This window comes from Podarcis bocagei (genome assembly GCF_964188305.1).
Source record: "Podarcis bocagei genome assembly, chromosome: 6".
Classification (NCBI taxonomy): domain Eukaryota; kingdom Metazoa; phylum Chordata; class Lepidosauria; order Squamata; family Lacertidae; genus Podarcis; species Podarcis bocagei.
Genome location: NC_138130.1, coordinates 100,425,290 through 100,452,996, shown reverse-complemented (window position 1 = coordinate 100,452,996; position 27,707 = coordinate 100,425,290). Strand labels below are relative to the sequence as shown.

General features: G+C 46.6%; 1 protein-coding gene across 1 annotated transcript in view; it reads left to right on the top strand.

The window, feature by feature from the left end:
• The first annotated feature begins 6,926 nt into the window (after positions 1-6,926).
• MOGAT2 (monoacylglycerol O-acyltransferase 2) overlaps positions 6,927-27,707 on the top strand; it is a 40,465-nt gene continuing 19,684 nt past the window's right edge. The window contains exons 1-2 of the mRNA XM_081197444.1: positions 6,927-7,069; positions 19,896-20,074. Of these exons, the coding sequence (XP_081053570.1) occupies positions 6,976-7,069; positions 19,896-20,074 (273 nt within the window). The 5' untranslated portion in view covers positions 6,927-6,975. The remainder of the gene's footprint in view (positions 7,070-19,895; positions 20,075-27,707) is intronic.

The window sequence follows — 27,707 nt, the reverse complement described above, 5'->3', positions numbered from 1 at the left end:
GGGGTGCATTGTGAACACCGCTGGCAAGGCAGTGCCCCACCCGTCTCCTGGGGGGGGGGGAGGAAGACTGCATACTTCCCATAGCAGCCCCTTAATTACCTCGTATGGGTCAGAGAGATGTTATTGTCGGCCATCTTCCAACGCGCCACCTGGTGGCCCACCCGAACCGCCGACCTTCTGATCAGCAAGCCCAAGAGCATGGGTAGGCAAACTAAGGCCTGGGGGCCGGATCTGGCCCAATCGCCTTCTAAATATGGCCCATGGACAGTCCGGGAATCAGCATGTTTTTACATGAGTAGAATGTGTCCTTTTATTTAAAATGCATCTCTGGGTTATTTGTGGGGCATAGGAATGTGTTCATTTCCCCCAAAAAAATTTAGTCCGGTCCACCACAAGCTCTGAGGGACAGTGGACTGACCCCCTGCTGAAAAAGTTTGCTGACCCCTGCCCAAGACACTCAGTGGTTTAGCTGGGCTAGACAGGCCTCTGCAAGACTCTCTCTATGCATTTGGCTTCGCTACCTTTCTTAAATCAAAGTTTCCTAATGCACACAGGAACACTTGATCCGTTCCATGGGATAGGCGTAATCCACTCCCACGTTAATTGCTCCCTGCAAACCATTCCTTTAATTCTGCGTCAGCAGAGACTTTGCTCTTTCCCGTTTCCTTCGCTCGTCCGTGGAGAGTCCTTTGCCATCCAGTTTGAAGCCACGCGCCGCAATGAAGGTCGAATTTGCTCCCCGCTCCATCCCTTTAGAAAGGAGGCTCCAGACGGCTTCTGTTCTCCAGTGGGTCTTCAGTTTCCTGGGTCTAGGTAAAACAAAACAAAACCCTACTAAATATTTGATTCAAGCAGGTAGCTGTGTTGGTCTGCTGTAGTCGAAATAAATTAAAACAATTCTTTAAGAAGATAGTTAAAAAGACTCTTCTTAAAAACTCCTTTAAAAGAACCAAGTCTTCAAAAAAGTTATATGATCTAAGAAAGTCTTTAAAAGAATCCTTCCAGAAGAATTTAAAAATTATAAGGTAGCACCTTAGAGACCAACTGAGTAGTTTTATGTATAAGCTTTTGTGTGCATGCACACTTTTTAGACACGTATCTGAGGTATTTGAAGAAGTGTGCAAGCATACAGAACAAACTTAGTTGGTCTCTAAGGAGCTACCGGACAATTTTTTAATTTATGTAGACAACACAGACAGTCTTTACTTGGACTTTGTTATTTTAACCCACATGCAACTGTACTCATTCTACTTTATAGTTTTGTTTCTCATCAGATAGCCTCATCTGACGGTATCTGCATGTACACAAAAGCTTATACCTAAAACTACTGTAGTCAGTTGGCGCTACACTATGATTTTTAAATTCTTTTGGAAAGTCTTCTTTTAAAGACTTTCTTAGATCGCATAACTTTTTTCAAGACTTGATTCTTTTAATGGAGTTCTTAGGTTTTTAAGAAGAGTCTTTTTAACTATCTTCTTAAAGAATTCCCGTAGCCATTTTACTTAACTAGATCACAACAGCAGGTGGGAACAGGACAGTGATCTTGCTGGAAAGAGTACCATGAAGTTCTCTAAATGAACTTCTTTTCACCCATAGGAGATGGAGAGGTTCGTATTCCTGACTTAGCAACAACAGTTTCATGGCAGCCTTTCTGTGTCGCCGTACGCAAAGAGCAAGATCTGTAGGTTTCTTACTGGTCTGACTCCTTGAGAAATCCCCCAACACGAAGAGAATTAGTAGGCAGGGCACATATTTGTATCGCATTTCTAGGTGCTAATCTGTATTTACAGATGCCTCCGGAAGATCAGAGTGGTGCGTGCCTGCGGTAGCACTGTTCTTAATATATATTTATTTACACCCCGCCTTTGCTCCTGGCAGGATTAGCACCGTATTTTGCAGTGCACTAAGACACCCTAAGCTAAGGTGGTTTTCTTCTCTAACTAGGACAGAGATTTCCAAACTTCTCATGCCAGTGGCACACTTTTTTAGATATGCATCATTTTGCAACACAGTAGTAGCAAACCGGAGGTTAAACTACTTCTTCTTTGGCGATCTCTCGTAGTCAAGTAAGATTGTCTTCCATAAACACAGTTTTAACACTGAGTCCACAAGTGACTATGGAGGCCAATTCTGGACCCACACGTCCTTCCACAGTGGGGACATAGGTTTCCAGGCGGGAGTTGATCACGGTGTGGATTTACCAAGCATGCCTTCCTCTTAGCACGTTTCTCCCTTTCGTCCTGAGTTCGAGTGTCTTCAAAGCTCATGACACCTTTGGTAAAAGCTGTTCTCCAATTGCAGCACTCGCAGGCCAGTGTTTCCGAGTTGTCGGTGTTTATGTCACATTTTTAAAGATTTGCCTTGAGAGAGTCTTTAAACCTCTTTTGCTAACCACCAGCATTATGCTTTCCATTTTTAAGTTCGGAATAGAGTAGTTGCTTTGGAAGACGATAATCAGGCATCCGCACTATACGACCAGACTCTAGCCCCGTGAGGATCGTTTGTACAACACACCGACACACTAACGTGTTGTGACACACAGAAACTCTGAACTAGGGTCCGATCTCCAACTCCAGCTACCCCTTTGTCCTTCCCAACTGCTATCCCTTTTCCTCAGTGTCCGGGCAGAACGATGGGGGTGGAGACGCTCCTTCAGATATACTGGACCAAGGCCATTTAGGACTTTCAAGGTCAACACCAACACTTTGAATTGTGCCTGGAAACGTACTGGGAGCCAATGAAGATCTTTCAGGACGGGTGTTATATGGTCTCGGCGGCCACTCCCAGTCACCAGTCTAGCTGCCGCATTCTGGATTAGTTGTAGTTTCCAGGTCACTTTCAAAGGTAGCCCCACATAGAGTGCATGGCAGTAGTCCAAGCGGGAGATAACCAAGGCATGCACCACTCTGGCGAGACAGTCTGATTGAGCAGCCCTCTCTGATGTTCTTATCTACCATGGCATTATGACAGAGATGGAGGAGGAGATGATGGAGGAGGATGGAGAGATGGAGGAGGGCATCTCCTGTGCAGGTTAAAACTAAGTAAGTGGGTAGAAGCAGACTGAGGTTCATAGGGCTGTGTCTTGTGGTCTGAATGGACCAGTATCCCCCGAGTGAGGGCAGGTTTCGTTTACTTAAATCCTACACTTGATCTTAGCCAAAAGGCTGGGAAGTGATAAGATCGAGTAGTATCTAGTGTAGGATTTAAGCAAACGAAACCTGACCTCACTCAAGGGATGCCAGTCCATTTGGACCACTGAGACACACGCAGTCTGTAGTCCGCTGGCAGTAGGAGTACAATATGGGCATGTCTTTAAGTTAACACCTTACATTAAAAACCTGACAGTACCAAATTATCGAAGGCTTTTCACCAAAGCCAGACTAAACGCCTTTCCTTCTGCAGTGTTGGATGGCAGGTTGAGAGGAGTTCCTTACCAAGACAGACTTTGCTTGCGTGCTCAAGGTATCGATTCTATAAAACATATTTTGCTGCACTGTGCGAAATATGAGCAAGCCAGGGCTGAACTGATATTACCCTTGCTGGTACCTTTCCCGGGAAAATCAGAGGCTCACTATGTCAGGTTCCTATTGGAAGACCGGACAAATGCTAGAACATTAGCACTGGCAAAGTTTTTATCGGTGGTTGCAAGAACCAATGATCCCTATATTCTGAACAACATGCTTGTTTAACCTGGAGGTAGGCTGTCTGAATTGTGCATTGCTTTGTAACGATTTGTTGGGTCTCTGGACCATGATAAAGATTGATTGAATAAATTCTACACACTGTGCTCCTGCTAAAGGTGAACTCCGCCCCGTCTGAAAAATGAGAGTCCTATGTGGCCAGCAGACCACTTTTTGACTGTGAGCTCAGACAGTTGGAAGTTAAGAATCTGATGCCTCGTTGTAGAGGAAGATCATTTGTTGTGGTGCAACAGAGCAATGTTTCACGCTGGCCAATATTGAGTGGTGGGGAGAGGAGATGCTTGCAGTTTCCAAGGCGACAAGTTAGGGAGAGGAAAGTAGTGGCTTAGGAATCTCGTAGGAGTACGGAGTGTTTTCCGGAAGAAACGGAATGAGGCAGCAGGGGAGAAAACAAACTGAACAATGGATGGGGTCAGGTGGATCTAGCCCAGCGATGTTATCCCAAGCATGGGTCTGCTAGGGTCCCAATGATGGCATTACCCCTCCCATGCAATATTCCACCCAAGAAAGTGATACAGTTCATGTCTAGGGATGCGGAAGCAGCTGTGGACCAGATCATTCCTTCTCTTCCCTTTGCAGGCCCTGATCTGGCCACAGTGATCCACGCGACGGTCACCTCCAGGCTTGATTATTGTAACTCGCTCTACATGGGGCTGCCCTTGAAACTGACCCAGAAACTCCAGCGGGTGCAGAATGCTGCGGCGAGACTCCTTATGGGGTCCTCGCCACGGGATCACATTCACCCAGTGCTATACCAGCTGCACTGGCTCCTGGTGGAGTACAGTGTCAGGTTTAAGGTGCTGGTTTTGATTTTTAATCAAAACTAGACCCTATGCGGTCTAGGACCCACGTATCTACGGGACTGCCCCATGGTATGCCCCACGGAGGACCTTAAGGTCCACAAATGACAACATTTTGGAGGTCCCAAGTCACAAGGTGGTCAGGTTGGTCTCAGCTAGGGCCAGGACCTTTTCAGGACTGGCCCCGACGTGGTGGAACGCTCTGTCACAAGAGACCAGGGCCCTGCGGGACTTGACATTTTTCCGCAGGGCCTGCAAGACAGAGCTGTTCCACCTGGCCCTTGGTTTGGATTCAGTCTGACTATAATGTTTCCCTCCCCTTATGGTTTTTGACTTTTAAAATGAGGCTGCATTTTAAATTGCATTTTAACCTGTATTTTAAATTGTTTTTTTCTTATTATTTTTTACTGAAATTTTACTGGTGTTAGCTGCCCTGAGCCTGGCTCTGGCTGGGGAGGGCGGGGTATAAATAAAATGTGTTGTTGTTGTTGTTGTCGTCGTCCCACCCCCTGTCCATCCCTGGATGTCACAATGACACCGGGCAACACATTTTTTGCCTGTGCGATCGGCTGACCATTGGGACTTGAAAACCCCATTCAGCCCAGCTGCGCCTTTACCTGCCCCAAACAGCATGGGGTCAGGATGCTTAGAAGATTGTCTCACCCCTTATATGCCCAAACCAAGCGCTCTGCAGGTGAGGGCCTCCTGCGGATACCAGCCTATCAGGAGGTCCGTTCCACACAATGTAGGAATCAGGTTTTAGTGTGGTGGCCTGCCCTTTGGAACTCCCCTCCCCTTGAATATTAGACAGGTGCCATCTAGGTAAAAGGTAAAGGACCCCAGGATGGTTTAAGTCCAGTCAAAGACGACTATGTGGTTGCGGCACTCATCTTGCTTTCAGGCCGAGGGAGCCAGCGTTTGTCCACAGTCGGCTTTCCGGGTCATGTGGCCAGCAGGACTAAACCGTTTCTGACGCAATTGAACACCATGACGGAAACCAGAGCGCACGGAAACGTTGTTAACCTTCCCGCCGCAGCGGTACCTATTTATCTACTTGCACTGGCGTGCTTTCAAACTGCTAGGTTGGCATGAGCTAGGACAGAGCAACGGGAGCTCACTCCGTTGTGGGGATTTGAACCGCCAGCCTTCCGATCGGCAAGCCCAAGAGGCTCAGTAGTTTAGACCACAGCAACACCCGCGTCCCTCAGGTGCCATCTCTAACCATCGTAGCTGGCCACCATTGCTAGCTCTCTCCTCCATGAATTCCACCTGTCTGGACCGTGTCCTCGAAATTTGGAAATGTTTCTTGCTTGCCTGGATAGAGAGAGGGTTTGACAAATGTCTCTGCAGTCTAGCCTATTCTACACAAGTAAAATAATAATACAGTCTTACATTGGAAGTTGAACAGAATCCTTTCCGGAAGCCCGTTCAATTTCCAAAACTTTCGGAAACCAAAGCGTGGCTTCTGATTGGCTGCAGAAAGCTCCTGCAGCCAATTGGAAGCCGCGGAAGCCCTGTCAGACATTCGGCTTCCAAAAGAACGTTTGAGAACTGGGACACTCACTTCTGGGTTTCCATCGTTTGGGAGCTGATTTGTTCAGGAGCCAAGGAGTTTGAGATCCAAGGTTGTTGTTGTTTAGCTGTTTAGTCGTGTCCGACTCTTTGTGACCCCATGGACCAGAGCACGCCAGTCACTCCTGTCTTCCACTGCCTCCCGCAGTTTGGTCAAACTCATGCTGGTAGCTTCAAGAATACTGTCCCACCATCTCGTCCTCTGTCGTCCCCTTCTCCTTGTGCCCTCCATCTTTCCCAAAATCAGGGTCTTTTCCAGGGAGTCTTCTCTTCTCATGAGGTGGCCAAAGTAGTGGAGCCTCAGCTTCAGGATCTGTCCTTCCAGTGAGCACTCAGGGCTGATTTCCTTCAGAATGGAGAGGTTTGATCTTCTTGCAGTCCATGGGACTCTCAAGAGTCTCCTCCAGCACCAGAATTCAAAAGCATCAATTTTTCAGCGATCAGCCTTCTTTATGGTCCAGCTCTCACTTCCATACATCACTACTGGGAAAAGGAATTTGTTCATTTCCCCACCCAAAAAAGTTAGTCCGGTCCACCACAAGCTCTGAGGGACAGTAGACCGGCCCCCTGCTGAAAAAAATTGCTGACCCCTACCCAAGAGGCTCAGTGGTTTAGACCACGTGCTGGACTAGACAGGTCTCTGCCGATACTCTCTGCTCCTTGGCTCGATGGCTTAGCTACCTTTCTTAAATCAATGCACACAGGAACACTTGATCCGTGTTTCCTAATGCACACTGGAACACTTGATCCGTTCCATGGGATAGGCGTAATCCACTCCCACGTTAATTGCTCCCTGCAAACCACTCCTTTAATTCTGCGTCAGCAGAGACTTTGCTCTTTCCCATTTCCTTCGCTCGTCCGTGGAGAGTCCTTTGCCATCCAGTTTGAAGCCACGCGCCGCAATGAAGGTCGAATTTGCTCCCCGCTCCATCCCTTTAGAAAGGAGGCTCCAGACGGCTTCCGTTCTCCAGTGGGTCTTCAGTTTCCTGGGTCTAGGTAAGACAAAACAAAACCCTACTAAATATTTGATTCAAGCAGGTAGCTGTGTTGGTCTGCTGTAGTCGAAATAAATTAAAACAATTCTTTAAGAAGATAGTTAAGAAGACTCTTCTTAAAAACTCCTTTAAAAGAACCAAGTCTTCAAAAAAGTTATATGATCTAAGAAAGTCTTTAAAAGAATCCTTCCAGAAGAATTTAAAAATTATAAGGTAGCACCTTAGAGACCAACTGAGTAGTTTTATGTATAAGCTTTCGTGTGCATGCACACTTTTTAGACACGTATCTGAGGTATTTGAAGAAGTGTGCAAGCATACAGAACAAACTTAGTTGGTCTCTAAGGAGCTACCGGACAAATTTTTAATTTATGTAGATAACACAGACAGTCTTTACTTGGACTTTGTTATTTTCACCCACATGCAACTGTACTCATTCTACTTTATAGTTTTGTTTCTCATCAGATAGCCTCATCTGACAGTATCTGCATGTACACGAAAGCTTATACCTAAAACTACTGTACTCAGTTGGCGCCACACTATGATTTTTAAATTCTTTTGGAAAGTCTTCTTTTAAAGACTTTCTTAGATCGTATAACTTTTTTCAAGACTTGATTCTTTTAATGGGGTTCTTAGGTTTTTAAGAAGAGTCTTCTTAACTATCTTCTTAAAGAATTCCTTTAATTTATTTCAACTACTAAATATTTCTGAGACACTGCCAGTTTGATCCTAACCACATCTACTCAGAAGTCAGTCCTACTTGAATTCAGTGGGTTTTGCCTAGGGAAGTGAGGTTAGGACTGCAGCCATAGCCATTTTGCTTAACTAGATCACAACAGCAGGTGGGAACAGGACGGTGATCTTGCTGGAAAGAGTCCCATGAAGTTCTCTAAATGAACTTCTTTTCACCCATAGGAGATGGAGAGGTTCGTATTCCTGACTTAGCAACAACAGTTTCATGGCAGCCTTTCTGTGTCGCCGTGCGCAAAGAGCAAGATCTGTAGGTTTCTTACTGGTCTGACTCCTTGAGAAATCCCCCAACACGAAGAGAATTAGTAGGCAGGGCACATATTTGTATCGCATTTCTAGGTGCTAATCTGTATTTACAGATGCCTCAGGAAGATCAGAGTGGTGCGTGCCTGCGGTAGCACTGTTCTTAATATATATTTGTTTACATCCCGTCTTTGCTCCTGGCGGGATTCGCACCGTATTTTGCAGTGCACTAAGACACCCTAAGCTAAGGTGGTTTTCTTCTCTAACTAGGACAGAGATTTCCAAACTTCTCATGTCAGTGGCACACTTTTTTAGACATGCATCATTTTGCGACACAGTACAGGGGTACCTCAAGTACTTAATTCGTTCCGGAGGTCCGTTCTTAACCTGAAACTGTTCTTAACCAGAAGCACCACTTTAGCTAATGGGGGCTCCCACTGCTGCTATGCCGCCACCGTGCGATTTCTGTTCTCATCCTGAAGCAAAGTTCTTAACCCGAGGTACTATTTCTGGGTTAGCGGAGTCTGTAACCTGAAGCGTATGTAACCTGAAGCGTATGTAACCTGAGGTACCACTGTAATAGCAAACCGGAGGTTAGACTTCTTCTTTGGTGATCACTCGTATTCAAGTAAGATTGTCTTCCATAAACACAGGTTTAACAGTGAGTCCACAAGTGACTGTGGAGGCCAATTCTGGATCCATACGTCCTTCCACAGTGGGGACACTGGTTTCTGGGCGGAAGTTGATCATGGTGTGGATTTGCCAAGCATGGCTTCCTCTTAGCACATTTCTCCCTTTTGTCCTGAGTTCGAGTGTCTTCAAAGCCCATGACACCTTTGGTAAAGGCTGTTCTCCAACTGGAGCGCTCGAAGGCCACTGTTTCCCAGTTGTTGGTGTTTATGCTACATTTTTAAAGATTTGCCTTGAGAGAGTCTTTAAACCCCTTTAGTTGACCACCAGCATTACGCTTTCCATTTTTAAGTTCGGAATAGAGTAGTTGCTTTGGAAGACGATAATCAGGCATCAGAACAACATGACCAAACCCCTATCTAGCCCCGTGGGTTTCGTGAGGACACGCCGACACACTAATGTGTTGTGACACACAGAAAGCTCTGAACTAGGGACCGCCACGCCAGCTTGTTCCGGTCTCCAACCCCAGCTACCCCTTTGTCCTTCCCCACCGCTACCCCTTTTCCCAGTACAATTTTTAATTAATTTTTTCCAAACATTTTCACAAGGATCTTCATATCATTACATAGTTTGATAAATGGACTTCCCGTCTCCGCAGTGCTTTTACTCAAACCTTCCTCACTGCATTATATCTCTTACAAAAAGGTTTCTCTATTACCGTTACTCTATCGTTTTTCTTCCACCGCTTTCATCTCGAATCCTGCCCACAATTTCATTTGACTATAGTGGTGTTGTTGTTTTTTAATAGTCCACGAAAGGTCTCCACCCTTCTACTAAAAAGTTCCCCATTTTGATCTCTCAGTTTCGCTGTCAGCTTTGCCATTTCTGCATAGCCCATTGCTTTCAAAAGCCACACTCCTCCTTCGTTGCAACCTGCTCTTCTTTCCGTTTCTGTGCATATAATATTCTGACTGCTGTTGCGTGGCGATACCCGCCCCCTCCCATAGATGAATAAATAACGACACCAGACACCAGAATTTAGCTTGATGGGCGAAAAATGGCCACAACTTTATTGATTACAGGTAAGAGCGGTATTGGCCTTAGGCATTGGCCCTAACAGTCTATCCGGTCTAACCGGGGAGGGTTAAGCACCAACAGGGGGAGCCCCCCAGATGTACATCCGTAGACGCTCCCCAAGGGGTTACCACTCGGGAGTGCGCTTTAGGCCCTAGCCTCCATAGGTTTCGGACGAGGCGACGCCCCCCGGAGTCCTTTAACGAACTACCCTCCAAGCATTGGGGGGAGGTGATGGCGATCCTCCCCCCCCCCCGTCCTCATTTGCCTAACAATACCCCGGCCAAAACCAGAGAGTTGTGACGTTTTGCTACGAGGTAGGCGAAAAAACCAAGTGGCTTCAAAATACAGCCAATTAGCCAAATGGAAAAACTCCTACCAGGCCCCTTGCGGCGACCAGCCGAAGCCCATAGCAAAGTCAGAATGCCTACCTAAAGGGTGGGTGGGTGGGAAACCGCGCCTGCTGCCGAGGAGGAAAAGGGGCGAGCCGGGGCTGCCCTGACCTTAAGTGCCCCCAGGTAGCCCCGCCCCCGCGCCAGCCCATTGGCTGGCGCTACCTGATATGAATATTAATGAGCTCCCTGAGTCCCGCGGGGCTGGAGCCAGCCCCGCGAGAGTGTGAATAATAATAATAATAATTTATTATTTATACCCCGCCCATCTGGCTGGGTTTCCCCAGCCACTCTGGGCGGCTTCCAAAAGAATATTAAAATACTATGATACATCAAACATTAAAAGCTTCCCTAAACAGGGGCGTGCGCCCGCAACCCCCCCCCCTCCGTAGTTCGGGAGTGGATTTGTCACATACAGAACCCCCTCTTCTTTACACCTCGCCCACCCCCTCGGTTATCCCCCCCCACAGCTCACCCCGCCCCTTTTTGCTTCAGGCCCCTCCCACTCACACCCCAAGTCCCCACCCCTTTTAAAAGAAGGTGATGGTGCTTCATATGGTTTGCTAAACCTCCGTATTAAGAACCTCCACACTCCCTTAAACCTTGCGGCAGTGCTTTAAACGGGTTTGCTCAACTATAGGATGCTGAACGAAATTAATTGCCGTATTTTTTGCTCTATAACATGCACCCGACTATAACACGCACATAGTTTTTAGAGGAGGAAAACAAGAAAAAAAATATTCTATTTTTTTATAAGATATTTATTGAAATTTTCAAAGTATTACAAAATAAAATAAAAGCAGCAGAAAGTACAAAATAAAAATAGTTAACAAAGTAGGGGGAAAAAACCCTTCCAACCATATGAATACAAATTCAAAAATAAGAAAAAGTGACACACACAAAAAATACAAAAATACATCACAAACAATTAAAAACATTTAAAAACAAATTCATTATTCTCAAATCCTCAACTGTCATTACCTTCTTTCTTTGACCTCCTCCTCCTCCCTTTCTTTGTATCCTAGTTATTAATTATTCCAGCAAATCCTTTCCATATTTCATAATATTCTGTCATTACATTACCCTAAACTGTTTTAATCTTATCTTACTATGATAAAATAAACCTTAAAACTTAAAACTTAAGTCTTATCCTTACCAATTTCTCATAACCATAATATTCTTTCATAATTCTTTAAACATCTTTACTAAAGCCAAGTAATTTCATTCCAACATTTTTCTGACATTCATCAATTTTATAAAACAGTTCTAATGGTAGAAAAAAAAGATACAAACAGATCCAATCTTCATCCAACGTCCTTTCCTCCTGGTTCCAGGTTTTGTCAGTCCTTATTATCCCGTCGATCTAGCCCATTAACAAGGAAAAAAAAATATTCTAAACGAAACAGTGGATGTATGATTTTTGTGGTTCATGCTGTGGCCACAGACATGTGATCTGACGGTGAGTTTGGGGTAGCCCAATGCAAAAATCCTGAGGATCCATGTGGATCCATGCTTTGTATCCACGTTTTAAGTGGGGAGGGAAGGGAAAGCACTCAAGGGACAAGGAACACGCGTGGGGTGTGTGGAGAAGGATGCTGCTAATAAGGCAGAAGAGGGATATAAGAGGAGAAGGCTCCTCTCCTCTCCCGCTTTGCTCCTTTGAAGCAAGCAGGCTCTGCTTCTCTCCCTCCTCCCCGGCTTAGCGAGCTGAAAAACTTTGCTGCTATTTAGCGAGCTGAGTGGGGAGGGGAGAGGGACAGAGAGCGTGCTTGCTTTAAAGGAGCCAACCGGTCAGGAGCCACTTACACATGTGTAAGCGGCTCCTCTCCTCTCCCGCTTTGCTCCTTTAAAGCAAGCAGGCTCTCTGTCCCTCTCTCCTCCCCACTCAGCGGCTCTTCTCCCGCTTTGCTGTTTCAAAGCGAGCCACGGAGGAGGGAAGGAAGGGGAACCATGGATCCTCTGCTCATGACTGCAGCAGATCCCCCCCGCCACCCATAGGCATTCGCTCCATAACACGCACAGACATTTCCCCTTACTTTCTAGGAGGAAAAAAGTGAGTGTTACGGAGCAAAAAATACGGTATGTTGTTGTTGTTGTTGTTGTTATTGTTATTGTTTATACCCCACGCATCTGGCTGGGTTTCCTCAGCCAATCTGGGCAGCTCCCAACAGAATATTATTGATGATAATAATAATAAAACGATAAAACATCAAACATTAAAAACTTCCCTAAACAGGGCTGCCTTCAGATGTCTTCTAAAAGACAGATAGTTGTTTATTTCCTTGATATCTGATGGGAGGGGGTTCCACAGGGAGGGCGCCACTACCGAGAAGGCCCTCTGCCTGGTTCCCTGTAGCCTCTCTTCTCATAGGGAGGGAACCGCCAGAAGGCCCTCGGAGCTGGACCTCGGTGTCTGGGCAGAACGATGGGGGTGGAGCTGCTCCTTCAGATATACTGGACCGAGGCCATTTAGGACTTTCAAGGTCAGCACCAACACTTTGAATTGTGCTTGGAAACGTACTGGGAGCCAACGTAGGTCTTTTGGGACCAGTGTTATATGGTCCCGGTGGCCACTCCCAGTCACCAGTCTAGCTGCCGCATTCTGGATTAATTGCAGTTTCCGGGTCACCTTCAATGGTAGCCCCACGTAGAGCACATGGCAGTAGTCCAAGCGGGAGATGACCAGGGCATGCACCACTCTGGCGAGACAGTCTGATTGAGCAGCCCTCTCTGATGTTCTTCTCTACCATGGCATTATGACAGAGATGGAGGAGGAGATGATGGAGGAGGATGGAGAGATGGAGGAGGGCATCTCCTGTGCAGGTTAAAACTAAGTAGGCAGGTGGAAGCAGACTGAGGTTCATAGGGCTGTGTCTTGTGGTCCAAATGGACTGCCATCCACTGAAGTTTCGTTTGCTTAAATCCTACATACTGAGCACCTGCTAAAGGTGAACTCTGCCCGATCTGAAAAATGAGAGTCCTATGTGGCCAGCAGACCACTTTTTGACTGTGAGCTCAGACATTTGGAAGTTAAGAATCTGATGCCTCGTTTTTGAGGAAGATCATTCATTGTGGTGCAACAGAGCAATGTTTCACGCTGGCCAATATTGAGTGGAGGGGAGAGGAGATGCTTGCAGTTTCCAAGGCGACAAGTTAGGGAGAGGAAAGTAGTGGCTTAGGAAGCTCGTAGGAGTACGGAGTGTTTTCCGGAGGAAACGGAATGAGGCAGCAGGGGAGAAAACTAAGCAAACAATGGATGGGGTCAGGTGGATCTAGCCCAGCGATGTGATTCCAAGCATGGGTCTGCTAGGGTCCCAATGATGGCATTACCCCTCCCATGCAATATTCCACCCAAGAAAGTGATACAGTTCATGTCTAGGGATGCGGAAGCAGCTGTGGACCAGATCATTCCTTCTCTTCCCTTTGCAGGCCACATTTAAGAGGTGGATAGTCCCACCCCATGCCCATCCCTGGATGTCATGACGACACCGGGCAATGCATTTTTTGCCTGCACGATCGGCTGGTGGTTGGAGCTTGCAAACCATTCAGCCCAGCTGCACCAAACAGCTTGGGATCAGGATGCTTAGAAGATTGCCTCACCCCTTATATGCCCAAACCAAGCACTCTGCAGGTGAGGGCCTCCTGCGGGTACCAGCCTATCAGGAGGTCCGTTCCACACAATGTAGGAATCTGGCTTTTAGTGTGGTGGCCTGCCCTTTGGAACTCCCCTCCCCTTGAATATTAGACAGGTGCCATCTAGGTAAAAGGTAAAGGACCCCTGGATGGTTTAAGTCCAGTCAAAGTTGACTATGGGGTTGTGGCGCTCTTCTTGCTTTCAGGCCTAGAGAGCCGGCATTTGTCCACAGCCGGCTTTCCGAGTCATCTGGCCAGCAGCACTAAACTGCTTCTGGCGCAACGGAACACAGTGATGGAAACCAGAGCGTACGGAAACACTGTTTAGCCTTCCCGCCGCAGTGGTACCTATTTATCTACTTGCACTGGCGTGCTTTCAAACTGCTAGGTTGGCAGGAGCTGGGACAGAGCAATGGGAGCTCACCCCGTTGTGGGGAGTTGAACCGCCAGCCTTCCGATCGGCAAGCCCAAAAGGCTCAGTGGTTTAGACCACAGCGCCACCTGCGTCCCTCAGGTGCCATCTCTAACCATCGTGGCTGGCCACCATTGCTAGCTCTCTCCTCCATGAATTTCACATGTCTGGACTGTGTCCTCGAAATCTGGAAATGATTCTTGCTTGCCTGGATAGAGAGAGGGTTTGACAAATGTCTCTGCAGTCTAGCCTATTCTACACAAGTAAAATAATAATGCAGTAGTACCCTGGAAGTCGAACGGAATCCATTCCGGAAGTCCGTTCAACTTCCAAAACGTTCGGACACCAAAGCGTGGCTTCTGATTGGCTGCAGAAAGCTCCTGGTGTCCAACTGACTCTTCGTGACCCCCTGTGCCCTCCATCTTTCCCAACATCAGGGTTTTTTCCAGGGAGTCTTCTCTTCTCATGAGGTGGCCAAAGTATTGGAGCCTCAGCTTCAGGATCTGTCCTTCCAGTGAGCACTCAGGGCTGATTTCCTTCAGAATGGATCGGTTTGATCTTCTTGCAGTCCATGGGACTCTCAAGAGTCTCCTCCAGCACCAGAATTCAAAAGCATCCATTCTTCGGCGATTAGCCTTCTTTATGGTCCAGCTCTCACTTCCATACATCAATGCCAAAGAATGCTCTAACTACCGCACAATTGCACTCATTTCACACGCTAGCAAGGTTATGCTTAAAATTCTACAAGGCAGGCTTAAGCAGTATGTGGACCGAGAACTCCCAGAAGTGCAAGCTGGATTTCAAAGGGGCAGAGGAACCAGAGACCAAATTACAAACATGCGCTGGATTATGCAGATCCAAGGTACGACTGTAATAATAAAATTACATTTGAGTCTCCGCCCTCCAATGGGATATGGCTCTTGGGATGTTGTTCTGAAAGGAATGCGGACCTCCGAAAATGTTCCCCAGCCCTGTGTTAAATGGAAGTGAGTGCGGTGTGTCTGTGTGTGTGAATGTGGCCTCGTTCCCTTGGGACATCCTCTTTGTCCGCCTGCTTTGGGAAAATTGATCTGTTTGTCTGGATGCTTCAGCCTCTTTCTCTCTCTCTCTCCACGGCACGACTGATGCCAGCCATTCTGCCCGTTAGCAGATGGGCTCGGTGGCAGCCGCTCGGCTCTGCCGCTCTCAGCCGTTGCTGTGGTTACACGAGGGAAGCAAAGGGGGCCTCGCCGTGTGAGGCAAGCATGGGATGCCCCTCGCTGGCACGAAAACCAGCGGCTGCTACCCTCAGCTTCTCCTGTGTGGTCCCTTTCGAAGGAGGACAGTGATTCCAAAACAGCATGTTCGCGAAAGGGACCGCCGTTAGTGCAAAATGAAACGAAATGGAAAACGGACGGTGCGTGTCCCTTTTGTTGAAAGGACAAAGGAAGCCTTTTGTTTTTATTCATTCAGTTTCATCCACTGGGTGGTTTGCAACACGAAAACACCAAAATACACACCATAATTGCAAACAAAAACAATATCCCCCACGGTTTAGAAAGGCCACAGATTAATTTTTATTGCCTTCACACCCTGTTTTCCGTAAAGTTGTTTTTTCTCCCCTTCTCCTGCACCCTGTTTTCTATCCAATCATAACCACAATATTATAATCTGATTGCTTCTGTTGCTCATAAGCTCAAATCCTGCTTGCAAGGTCGTTGGACTATAGCCGGCTTCCTCAAACTCGGCCCTCCAGATGTTTTCAGCCTACAACTCCCATGATCCCTAGCTAGCAGGACCAGTGGTCAGGGATGATGGGAATTGTAGTCTCAAAACATCTGGAGGGCTGAGTTTGAGGAAGCCTGCACTAGAGTATTTCTTTAAGTATACCTGAAGGAGCGTTATACCTGAAGGAGCGTCTCCACCCCCATCGTTCTGCCCAGACGCTGAGGTCCAGCGCTGAGGGCCTTCTGGCGGTTCCCTCATTGTGAGAAGCAAAGCTACAGGGAACCAGGCAGAGGGCCTTCTCGGTAGTGGCACCCGCCCTGTGGAACGCCCTCCCATCAGATGTCAAAGCGATAAGCAACTACCTGACATTCAGAAGACATCTGAAGGCAGCCCTGTTCAGGGAAGTTTTTAATGTGTGACATTTTAGTGTATTTTTGGTATTTGTGGAAGCCGCCCAGAGTGGCTGGGGAAACCCAGCCAGATGGGTGGGATATAAATAACAAATTATTTTTATTACTATTATTTAAGTAGTCTGAAAAAGCCCTCCAGATGTTTTGGGTCAAAGTTCCCATCAGCCCCAGCCAGGGAGCTGTAGTACAAAACATCTGTTGGGTGCCAGCTCAAGGAATCTGGAGGAGACCAAAGGTCTGAGGAGTGGAGAACAAGAACGGGAGAGTGGTTTCACTCATGTCTTCTTCACTTGATGATCTGACCCAGCGGAGAGCTCTCCTCGCGTACTTAGAAACGTCTGGGAAACAGCGGGTCAAGTTAGGGCTGAGTTTTGCAAGCTGGAAGGCAGGCCTGCTTCTTGCCCCATGGAGGAAATCTCACCCCCAGTCTTGCCTAACAATTCTCGCAAGCATCCGAAGGGCTGGCAAGACTCAATGGATCCTGATTAATCATCAGTCAGCTGGGACAAGGGCAAGGACATAGTATCTCCTCCCGACTTGTACTTTGGGCTCTGAACAATCATAAAATGAGGCAGCTTACAGAAGGCGGCGTTTTGCAACAGACTGATCTTTTAAAAAATAAAAATAAATAAATTGTCCTGCAACTGGTCAGCTCCTGTGTCATGAACACAACAGGCAGCAAATTCATAAAATCAAAAATTGTAGAGTTGGAAGGGACCCAGGGGTCATCTAGTCCAACCCCTGCAATGCGGGAATCTCAACTAAAATTCAAAAGGTAATGCTCACCCCAACATTAAGTAGGGATGGCTGAAGTGTGTCAACGTCAGTCACCCGTTTCTCCTGTCTTAAATTGAGTTTTCCACATATATGCAGCAGTTTGTGATTTCATTCTTGAAAGAAAAAACTCCATGAAAAGGTGCCGGCGTTTCGGTGCATGCCTTTTGTAGGCAGTTTTGTCTAATGTACACACTTTTGCAGGAGTTTCCCCTAATATATTGCAGGATCCGGGAGAGAGTCGACAGGAGGACCCCTAGTTGTATATCGTAATTTTTATGTTACGAGCCAGCCAGAGGTCTAGGGGTATAGGGCAGTGTACAAATTTAACAAATCATCAGCACCAACATTATTTCCAACAGCAGAATCAGGAGATTTGAAAGGATGTACCCAGGTTTTGCAAGGTGGCGAAGCTCCTTCCCCCAGGATGTTGCATATTGTTTGCAGGAGCTCAGAAAACTTTATTTCTTTCCTCCTCCTCCTCCTCCTCCTCCTCCTCCTCCTCCTCCTCCTCCTCCTCCTCCTCCTCCTCCTCCTCCTTCTTTTTGTTGGTTCAGGTATCATATATTTTAACTGCTGTTCCAGTACAATTAAGTTCTCAGAACAAATTCATACAACAGCATAGGTTTTCACGTTTCCTTTTCACAGATCAGCAATCTTATCTTATCACAGTTGGATAGTTCTACTTTTGTTGTTGTTGTTTAGTCATTTAGTCGTGTCCGACTCTTCATGACCCCATGGACCAGAGCGCGCCAGGCACTCCTGTCTTCCACTGCCTCCCGCAGTTTGGTCAAACTCATGCTGGTAGCTTCGAGAACACTGTCCAACCATCTCGTCCTCTGTCGTCCCCTTCTCCTTGTGCCCTCCATCTTTCCCAACATCAGGGTCTTTTCCAGGGAGTCTTCACTTCTCATGAGGTGGCCAAAGTATTGTAGCCTCAGCTTCACGATCTGTCCTTCCAGTGAGCACTCAGGGCTGATTCCCTTAAGAATGGATCGGTTTGATCTTCTTGCAGTCCATGGGACTCTCAAGAATCTCCTCCAGCACCAGAATTCAAAAGCATCCATTCTTCGGCGATCAGCCTTCTTTATGGTCCAGCTCTCACTTCCGTACATCACTACTGGGGAAACCATAGCTTTAACTATACTGACCTTTGTTGGCAACGTGATGTCTCTGCTTTTTAAGTTCTGCTTACCTTTATACAAATTTAAACAGATTTGCTTTGGAGGCTGCAATGCAGTAAATATTATGGTATAGCAAGAATTTACTTCCAAGCCATAGAACAAATCTGCAACAAGCATTGCACCTTGCAAGTTATCAGTTACAACAAAAACAGCTACTACAACAACATCAAGTCAATATGCTTGTTGAAAAGTTCAGAAATATGCCATTATTTTTCCCCCAACCACCAGGGGCAACTAGGTTCCAGGACTATACTATACCTGTTCAAAAATCAGGATGGGAAACAAACCAATTACCACAAAAAGACGACTGGGAAGGAGAACCAAACTTCCCTGTTCGATGCTAGTTCCTTTGCTTGCAAGGAGTTTCCCACTTTGACTCCCCATGTTTTTGGTGTTGGTGCTGACCTTACAAGCCCTAAATGTCCTCAGACCAGTATACCTGAAGGAGTGTCTCCACCCCCATAGTTCAGCCCAGACACTGAGGTCCAGCTCTGAGGGCCTTCTGGTGGTTCCCTCACTGCAAGAAGCCAAGTTACAGGGAACCAGGCAGAGGGCTTTCTTGGTGGTGGCGCCCACCCTGTGGAATGCCCTCCCATCAGATGTCAAGGAAATAAGCAACTACAGTGGTACCTCAGGTTACATACGCTTCAGGTTACAGACTCCGCTAACCCAGAAATAGTGCTTCAAGATAAGAACTTTGCTTCAGGATGAGAACAGAAATCGTGCTCCGGCGTCACAGCAGCAGCAGGAGGCCCCATTAGCTAAAGTGGTGCTTCAGGTTAAGAACGGTTTCAGGTTAAGTACGTGTTACGATATTGAAGCAATGCAGCCGCGAGCTACTGCTAGCTTGAAAGCAAAACATAATGGGAATGTTGGGACTGTTCCGTGGGAAACAGCGGGACAGTCAATTCACAGTGCAGAGGGCACTGGAATTAGCTCAGAGTGTAATATGAGCTGTACAGGAAGTACAGGAGGAGTTTGTCTCTCGGCTGTTGGAGTTTGAAGAGAGCAGTCGTGTTTTCTGTAACGCTGCAAAGACAGAAATAAAGGCATGTAAATACATTTCTGTCTATCTCTTTCCCCTGCCCGGGGGGGGGGGCAGGAAAGAGGGGGTGTGTTCTTCTCACGCTGAGAAGGATCGCCTATCGCGACCTCTGCCTGGATCTTGCCGGGAAAGCAGACAGGGAGGTCAACAGGAGACCAAGCCGGGTGCCTGGGAGAGTTGCCAGTTTCTCCTGATAAAGGCTTGATTTCCGACAGTACGGATCTCCGGAACGAATTAAGTACTTAACCTGAGGTACCACTGTATCTAACTTTTAGAAGACATCTGAAGGCAACCCTGTTTAGGGAAGTTTTTAATGTTTGATGTTTGATTGTGTTTTTAATATTGTTGGGAGCCACCTGGAGTGGCTGGGGAAACCCAGCCACATGGGCGGGGTATAAATAAATTATTGTTATTATTATTATTATTATTATTATTATTATTATTATTATTAGGATGTATATAAAATCCCTGCTGAATATAACTGCCCTCATCTTCCTGGGGTAAAAGCCCTCCTGCCTGGGCCCTGTTCTGAGGACACCCTTTCCTCCTCCTGACCAACGTGCTTTCCTTTCGTAGCACAATGCTGCATCGCGATCTTCGTCGGCCTCCTCTTCACCCGCTTCTGGCTGATCAGCGCTCTGTACGCGGCCTGGTGGGCCTGCGATTGGGACACGCCAACCAAAGGCGGGAGGAGAATCCACTTCATTCGGAAGTGGGCAGCCTGGAGATACATGAAGGACTATTTCCCTGCCACGGTAAGTGTGGAAGATTTTGTGGAGGGTGTTTAAAATAACCTTTGTAAAGAAACCAGAAGCTTTCCTTTGGGAAATTACAGTCATACCTCGGGTTACAGATGCTTCAGGTTGCGTTTTTTCAGGTTACGGGCGCTCCGAATCCCGGAAGTACCAGGTTACTTCTGGGTTTCATAGGTCGTGCATGCGCAGAAGCACTAAATCGTTCAAATATATGTGGGAAGTGTAAGGAAAAGGAGGGGACATTCTATCATATGTGGTGGGATTGTAATGTAATTTTAAAAATTTGGGAAATGATATACAACGAATTGAAGAAAATGTTCCATTTAACATTTCTTTAAAAACCTGAAGCATTTTTGTTAGGGATTGTAGGGAAAGATCTGCCAAAAAAGCTGGAAAACATATTCATGTATGCGACAACGGCCCCGAGAGTTTTAATTGCACAAGGATGGAAGACTGAAGAAACCCCAACTAAAGAATCATGGTAAGAAAAATTGATGGACTATGCAGAACTGACAAAACTGACATATAAGCTACGGGACAAGGATAACTGTGACTTTAAAGATGAATGGGAACCCTTTACAAAGTATTTGAAGACACAACAAAGGGAATTGGACTCCTTGGCAGGTTTTGAATAAACATTCACAAAGCTTTTATTGATAATAATCAGCTAAATAGTTTTGAGGATCTATACAGCTTTGTAACATGCAGAAAACAGCATTATTGGAGAAACCAAAGACTGAAACTGAGGGAAGTCTGTGTGTGGGGGCGGGTAGCTTTTGTTTGGGAGGGTGGGGGGAGGGAGGGAGGAAAAATGGGGGGGGGATATAAGGATGATATGTTCCTGGATAATGTTTTGTTCTAATTTTGAATTTTAAAAGTTTTTTTTTAAAAAGAAGAGAAGTGCCGAATCGCAACTCACACATACACAGACGCGCTGGTGCTGGTTGCGAATGCTGCAGGCTGCGAACGTGCCTCCCACACGGATCACGTTCACAACCCAAGTGTCCACTGTATAGGGACAGAACTATCTAAATTGTATAGAACAGGGGTTGGCAACCTAAGGCCCATGAGCCACAAGCAGTCCATGGGGGTCATTTAACTGGCTCCCAAGCTGCCCCTGAACTGAGCCGCCCACTCACAGAGTTCCCACGCGCTGCGCTAAACCTGTTATGTATTGAAGTTCTCACCCTGGGCCAGCAGGGGGATACTGTAGATAGTTTTCACTCAGGTCCACATATGCAAAGAAGGGATTGAAAGTGACGTTCAGTGATTGGATAGTTACAGAAAGTTGTTACTGTTGCGTTCTAGTGGAGCTCTATATAAGCAGGCTGGCTGAACCCTTCAGTTGAGTTCTGTTCTGGCCTGTGAATAAACAAGAGCTGTTTGAAGAATCGCTGTGTTGTCTGATAAGTCCACCCACAACTTAATAAAACTGGCGTTGGGACACACTTCCACAGCGCCGAAAAACACATCTGTGCAGATGCAGATGCCGGAAATCGCGGGCACACTCACTCACTCACACACACACACACACACGATCCAGCACATGGCGGGATCTCCGCTGGAGTGAACCAGCCCAGGCGAGGTAAACCTTGCTGACCCCCGGTATAGGAACTTATTCATGTATGCTAATACAGCAGCAAGAATGTTAGCTGCCCCCCAAATGGAAAGAAGCAGAAGTTCCAGCAAAGGAAGAATGGATACAAAAACGTATGGAATATATGCAGAAATGGCGAAACTTGCCAGAAGAATTGGGGCGCGGGTGGCGCTGTGGGTTAAGCCACAGAGCCTAGGGCTTGCCGATCAGAAGGTCGCCGGTTCGAATCCCCGCAACGGGGTGAGCTCCCATTGCTCGGTCCCTGCTCCTGCCAACCTAGCAGTTCGAAAGCACGTCAAAGTGCATGTAGATAAATAGGTACCGCTCTGGTGGGAAGGCAAACGGTGTTTCCGTGCGCTGCTCTGGTTCACCAGAAGCGGCTTAGTCCTGCTGGCCACATGACCTGGAAGCTGTACGCTGGCTCCCTCAGCCAGTAAAGCGAGATGAGCGCCGCAACCCCAGAGTCGGCCACGACTGGACCTAACGGTCAGGGATCCCTTTACCTTTACCTTTACCTTTACCTTTACCAGAAGAATAAGAAATCAAGATAACAAACTTTTTACAAAAGATTGCAAATGGTTTATTGAATATTTACAGATCAATTGCAAACAGATAAAAACATTAGCAGGATTATTGTAACAACCTGCTGTTTAACAAGAGTATGTATTTAAAGTAGATAATCGAGTGAGCAAATTAAATGAATCTGGATATGCAGAAGATACATATGAAAAAATAACTTTAAAGACCCACAGAAAGAGGGGGAAGGAAGTCAAGTTTTTGGAATGTCGAAATGATTGTAAAATTCAGGAAATGTATAAACCTGAAAAGTATAAATAAAAATTAAAAACAAAGAAACAGAAAACTTTTTTTAAAAAAAAGAGATTTTGCGGAGGGGGGGAGCTCTTTGCCCCTCCTCCCTTCCGACAGCCCTCAGTCCTTAGAAAAATTGCAGGGGTGAAATGGTTTCATCTCTTTTTTTAAAAAAATATTTTTTATTAAGAATTTCAACATAACAATTTATCAAAAACATGTCCCCTCATTTCCCCCCTATTTTCCCCTCCCCCCAAAAAGAAAAGAAAACCCCACCCCACCCCCAGACTTCCCTCAGCTCCTCTCTGTTTTTTTCAGTACACATTATTCTCTGCATATTATAAAGTTGTAAAGATCCTTAATTTATCTATCTATATGTTACCAATAATAAAATTGTGTATGTTTATTCAAAACCTGCCAAGGAGTCCAGTTCATTTTGTTATTTCTTTAGGTACTTTGTAAAAGGTTCCCATTCCTCTTTAAAGTCACAGTTGTCCTTGTCACGCAGTTTGTGTGTCAATTTCGCCAATTCCGCATAGTCCATCAGTTTCTCTTGCCACTGTTCTTTTGTTGGGGTTTCCTCGTTCTTCCATCCTTGTGCTATTAAGAATCGTACTGCCATTGTCGCATACTTGAAAACGTTCTTCAGTTTCCTTGGCAGAGTCAATCTCTTTCCATTGTTGTTGTTGTTGTTTAGTCCTTTAGTCATGTCCAACTCTTCGTGACCCCATGGACCAGAGCACACCAGGCACTCTTGTCTTTCATTCATATATATACAGTGGTGCCCCGCAAGACGAATGGCTCGCAAGACGGAAAACCCGCTAGACGAAAGGGTTTTCCGTTTTGGAGGTGCTTCGCAAAACGAATCTCCTATGGGCTTGCTTCGCAAGACGAAAATGTCTTGCGAGTTCCTGCGGGGGTTTGTTCCTCCCCCCCCCTTTCCCCAAGCCGCTAAGCCGCTTATCAGCTGATCCTAAGCCACTAAGCCACTTAACAGCTGATCCGCTAAGCCGCTTATCAGCTGATCTGCTAAGCCGCTTATCAGCTGATCCGCTAAGCCGCTTATCAGCTGATCCGCTAAGACGCTTAACAGCTGATCCGCTAAACCACTTATCAGCTGATCCGCTAAGCCGCTTATCAGCTGATCCGCTAAGCCGCTTAACAGCTGATCCGCTAAGCCGCTTATCAGCTGATCCGCTAAGCCACTTATCAGCTGATCCACTAAGCCCGCTAAGCCGCTAACAGCACTAATCTGCTAAGCGGCTAATGGGCTTGCTTCGCAAGATGAAAAAACCGCAAGACGAAGAGACTCGCGGAACGGATTCTTTTCGTCTTGCAAGGCACCACTGTATATATATATATATATATATATATATATATATATATATATATACACACACACATGATAAATTGTACTTTCAATGAAAAATGTATTTCATAGGATTGAAGGTGACCACGAGGGTCATCTAGTCCAACCCCCTGCTATGCAGGAATCTTTTGCCCAACGTGGGGCTCAAACCCACAACCCCGAGATACAGAATCTCACGCTCTTCCAAGTGAGCTATTGCAACTGTTCTGGCTCTCCGTGATTGTTGGAGAGGCTGTTATCCCCTAGTTGATGTTGGACTGCAACTCTCACCCTCCCTGACCATTGGGCATGCTGGCTGGGGGCGGGGCTGGAATCCAACATCTGGAAAAGTGACAGCTCCCCCCATTTCCCCCTCTCTTAATATTGAGCCTGCATGAAACCTGCCATGTGACACTTGTCCAGCAGGTGGCACCCCACAACCAGTCTTGGCTCCAAGGAACGTCCATGTCAGTCTAAAACGTCAAAGACATTTTCCCTGTAAAATGCTGTAAAAGGATGGAGCGCTGTTAATAAGGGAGCTTTGAGAAGGATCACAGCAGCAGGGAAGGATGCAAAGTGCTCTAGAGATTACTATTAAACTACACAATGTTTGCGGGAGCCTGCAACCAGTGGGGAATCTTCTGGGTTTCTGGGGGGTTTTCCTGTTGTTATTCTGTCTCTCACAGCTACAATAAACCTACCATTAAAATTATGGACTGGACATTTCTTCATCAGAGGGCAAACGGGCAAATTTAGCAGGGGATCAAATACTTCCCCTTTACCCCCCCCCCACTGTATAGTAGATTGGGAGATATCGGAGGCGCAGTTAGGTTAGCCAGAGTGGAATTGAGCTGGGAATCAGCTGACCAGCTCAGCTGATAAGAGCATGATGATGATGATGATGATGATGATAATAATAATAATAATAATAATAATAATAATAATAATAATAGATTTTATTTATACCCCGCCCTCCCTGGCCAGAGCTGAGCTCAGGGCGGCTAACACCCAATAAAATCACAGTAAAAGCATAATAGGGGGCGGGAAACCAATTTAAAATACAGGTTAAAATGCAATTTAAAATGCAACCTCATTTTAAAGTAGCCAATAAATCAAGACCAAAGGGAAGGGAAACATAAGGGTCAGACTGAGTCCAAACCAAAGGCCAGGTGGAACAGCCTTACAGGCCCTGCGGAAAGATGTCAAATCCCGCAGGGCCCTGGTCTCTTGTGACAGAGTGTTCCACCAAGTCGGGGCCAGCGCTGAAAAGGCCCTGGCCCTAGTTGAGACCAATCTAACCTCCTTGCGACCTGGGACCAGACCCGTGGCCCATCTAGGCCAGCGTCGTGTTCTCACAGTGGCTCAAACAGTTGCCTTTGAGAAACCAACAAGAAGGATTCGAACCCAAGACCCCTCTCCCCTGCTGCGGTTTCCAGCAACTGATATTCCGTTGACTCCAGCTGTGGAGGCAGAGCAGAGCCATTGTGGCTGGGAGCCATCGATAGCTCTCTCCTTTGTAAATGTATACAATTCTCTTTTAAACCCATCTAAGCCGGTACCTGTTGTCTTTGTCCATGGAGTTTTCTTGGAAAACTCCATCTTAAAAAGCATCTTAAAAAGCAGAGACATCACCTTGCTGACAAAGGTCCGTATAGTTAAAGCTCTGGTTTTCCCAGTAGTGATGTACGGAAGTGAAAGCTGGACCATAAAGAAGGCTGATCGCCAAAAAATTGATGCTTTTGAATTATGGTGCTGGAGGAGACTCTTGAGAGTCCCATGGACTGCAAGAAGATCAAACCTCTCCATTCTGAAGGAAATCAGCCCTGAATGCTCACTGGAAGGACAGATCATGAAGCTGAGACTCTAATACTTTGGCCACCTCATGAGAAGAGAAGACTCCCTGGAAAAGACCCTGATGTTGGGAAAGATGGAGGGCACAAGGAGAAGGGGACGGCAGAGGATGAGATGGTTGGACAGTGTTCTCGAAGCTACCAGCATGAGTTTGACCAAACTGTGGGAGGCAGTGGAAGACAGGAGTGCCTGGCGTGCTCTGGTCCAGGGGGTCACGAAGAGTCGGACACAACTAAACGACCAAACAACAAAAGCCGGTACCAATTGCTGCCTCCTGAGGCACGGAGTTCCACAGTTTAACTCTGTGCTGCGTGAAGGACTTTCTTTCATCTGCGCTGAATTTTCCAACATTCAGCTTCGATGAGCTTGATTGTGGCTCTCAGGGCTTTTATCTTTTCCATTCATCTTTACTTCTCTGGAAGGTGTTGATATCGAGCAAATCTTGTGTGGCTTCACATGAATCTCTATAGCACATTCAAGCTGATCACAAACTCTTGTTGGCTTGGATGCTGAGGCTGAGAGTGACGCTCGTGGGTGAATTTGGGTCCAAATCCATGTGAAGGGCCAACTATATGGGGTGCGTGTGTGAAGTTGGGAGATCAAACACAAAGCCTCGAGGGACTTACCAAATCTTTTGACGTGCCTGTAATGAACGAAAATCTGCCCTTATTCCCTTATGGGGGACACAAAAGCCCTTATAACATCCTTTGTAGGTTCTCCATTAGTCGGAGAAAATAACAGAGGCCAACCAGAGAATATTGAGAAGCAAAGCAGCTAGTAAGCCTGATCTTTATTGAACTGTTGCAACAGGGTGCTCCCCCCACACGCAGGAGAAGGAGGAGGACCCAGAACAAAGGTGTTATGTACTGAGTTGAATAGGATCCAAACTGCAGCAGTCTGATTGGTCCTAGAACAATAGGATTCAGAATGCAGCAGTCTGATTGGTCCTAGAACAATGCAACAGTATGATTGGTCGGCAGGAGCCACCCAATCCAGCTCCAGATAGAAGTGAATCCGCAACCTGATAGGCCTACAGGAGAATTCCGGAATTAGCCAATCACGTGCAGCCCATTGTGTAAATAATGTATATAAAGCAGATACTTTGAGGGGACCTCCATTCCCTCCTCACTACTATGAGCTGAATAAAGAGCATGAAATCCACTCTCCGAGTATATTTCAAAAGGTGTGTCCGCCCTTATATAGACATTTTAAATTGCTTGCCTTGGAGTCCAAGACCACCTCCAGATACATCATACCTACATCACAGAGGAGGCGGTCTACTACAGAAATCTGAGTGCGTTGTTTTTACCCTGTCTGCCAGGTTACCTGTTAACGGTCACTTGACTGGATTACCTGGAGAGCCTGGCTAGTCTTTTGTAATGACAAATACTTAGTTCCTGAGTCCAGGTCACAGGCTCACCCTATTCATACATAGACATACCCTTAAGACAGGATTTGTGAACAAAAAGACAATGGGGAGGTTCCCGCACCTCCTTCCTCCTTGCAGAGAAAACATTTGGTCAGTTTGGGACTGAAAATGGTTTCAGGGCAGTCTTCCTGTGCTGCTCCAGACATGTCCCTTCGGGCCCTCTGGCTTAATCCATCGAATCAGGAGCCACGGGAACGGCTACAAGGTCCGTCCAGTCTCCTACAAACCCTCCCTTGGCGTGGGAAGGTGGAACTCGTAGAGGTTGGCTATGGTCACCCCTATTCTTCCCTCTCCCCCTCCATTAGCTTCTTATTTTGGGTTGCTGCTGAAGTGTAGGTGGGTTCCTACGAGGCAAGACACAGCGATAACAGCAAGAACCTTGATTGAGCTACATAACTGGGAAACAGGGGCAAAGCAACTGCTTATATACATTCTTGAAAGCCCAGGCCACTCCCACTCCCGTGATTGGCTGTCTAAACTTCCAAGCTGCGAATCATGACTCAAGAGTTCAAGGGCCAATGGCAGAGGCCCGAATCCTGAAATGTTCTGTGATTGGGCACCATGTATCAAATCAGAACACAGAAGCTCAGTGTTCTTA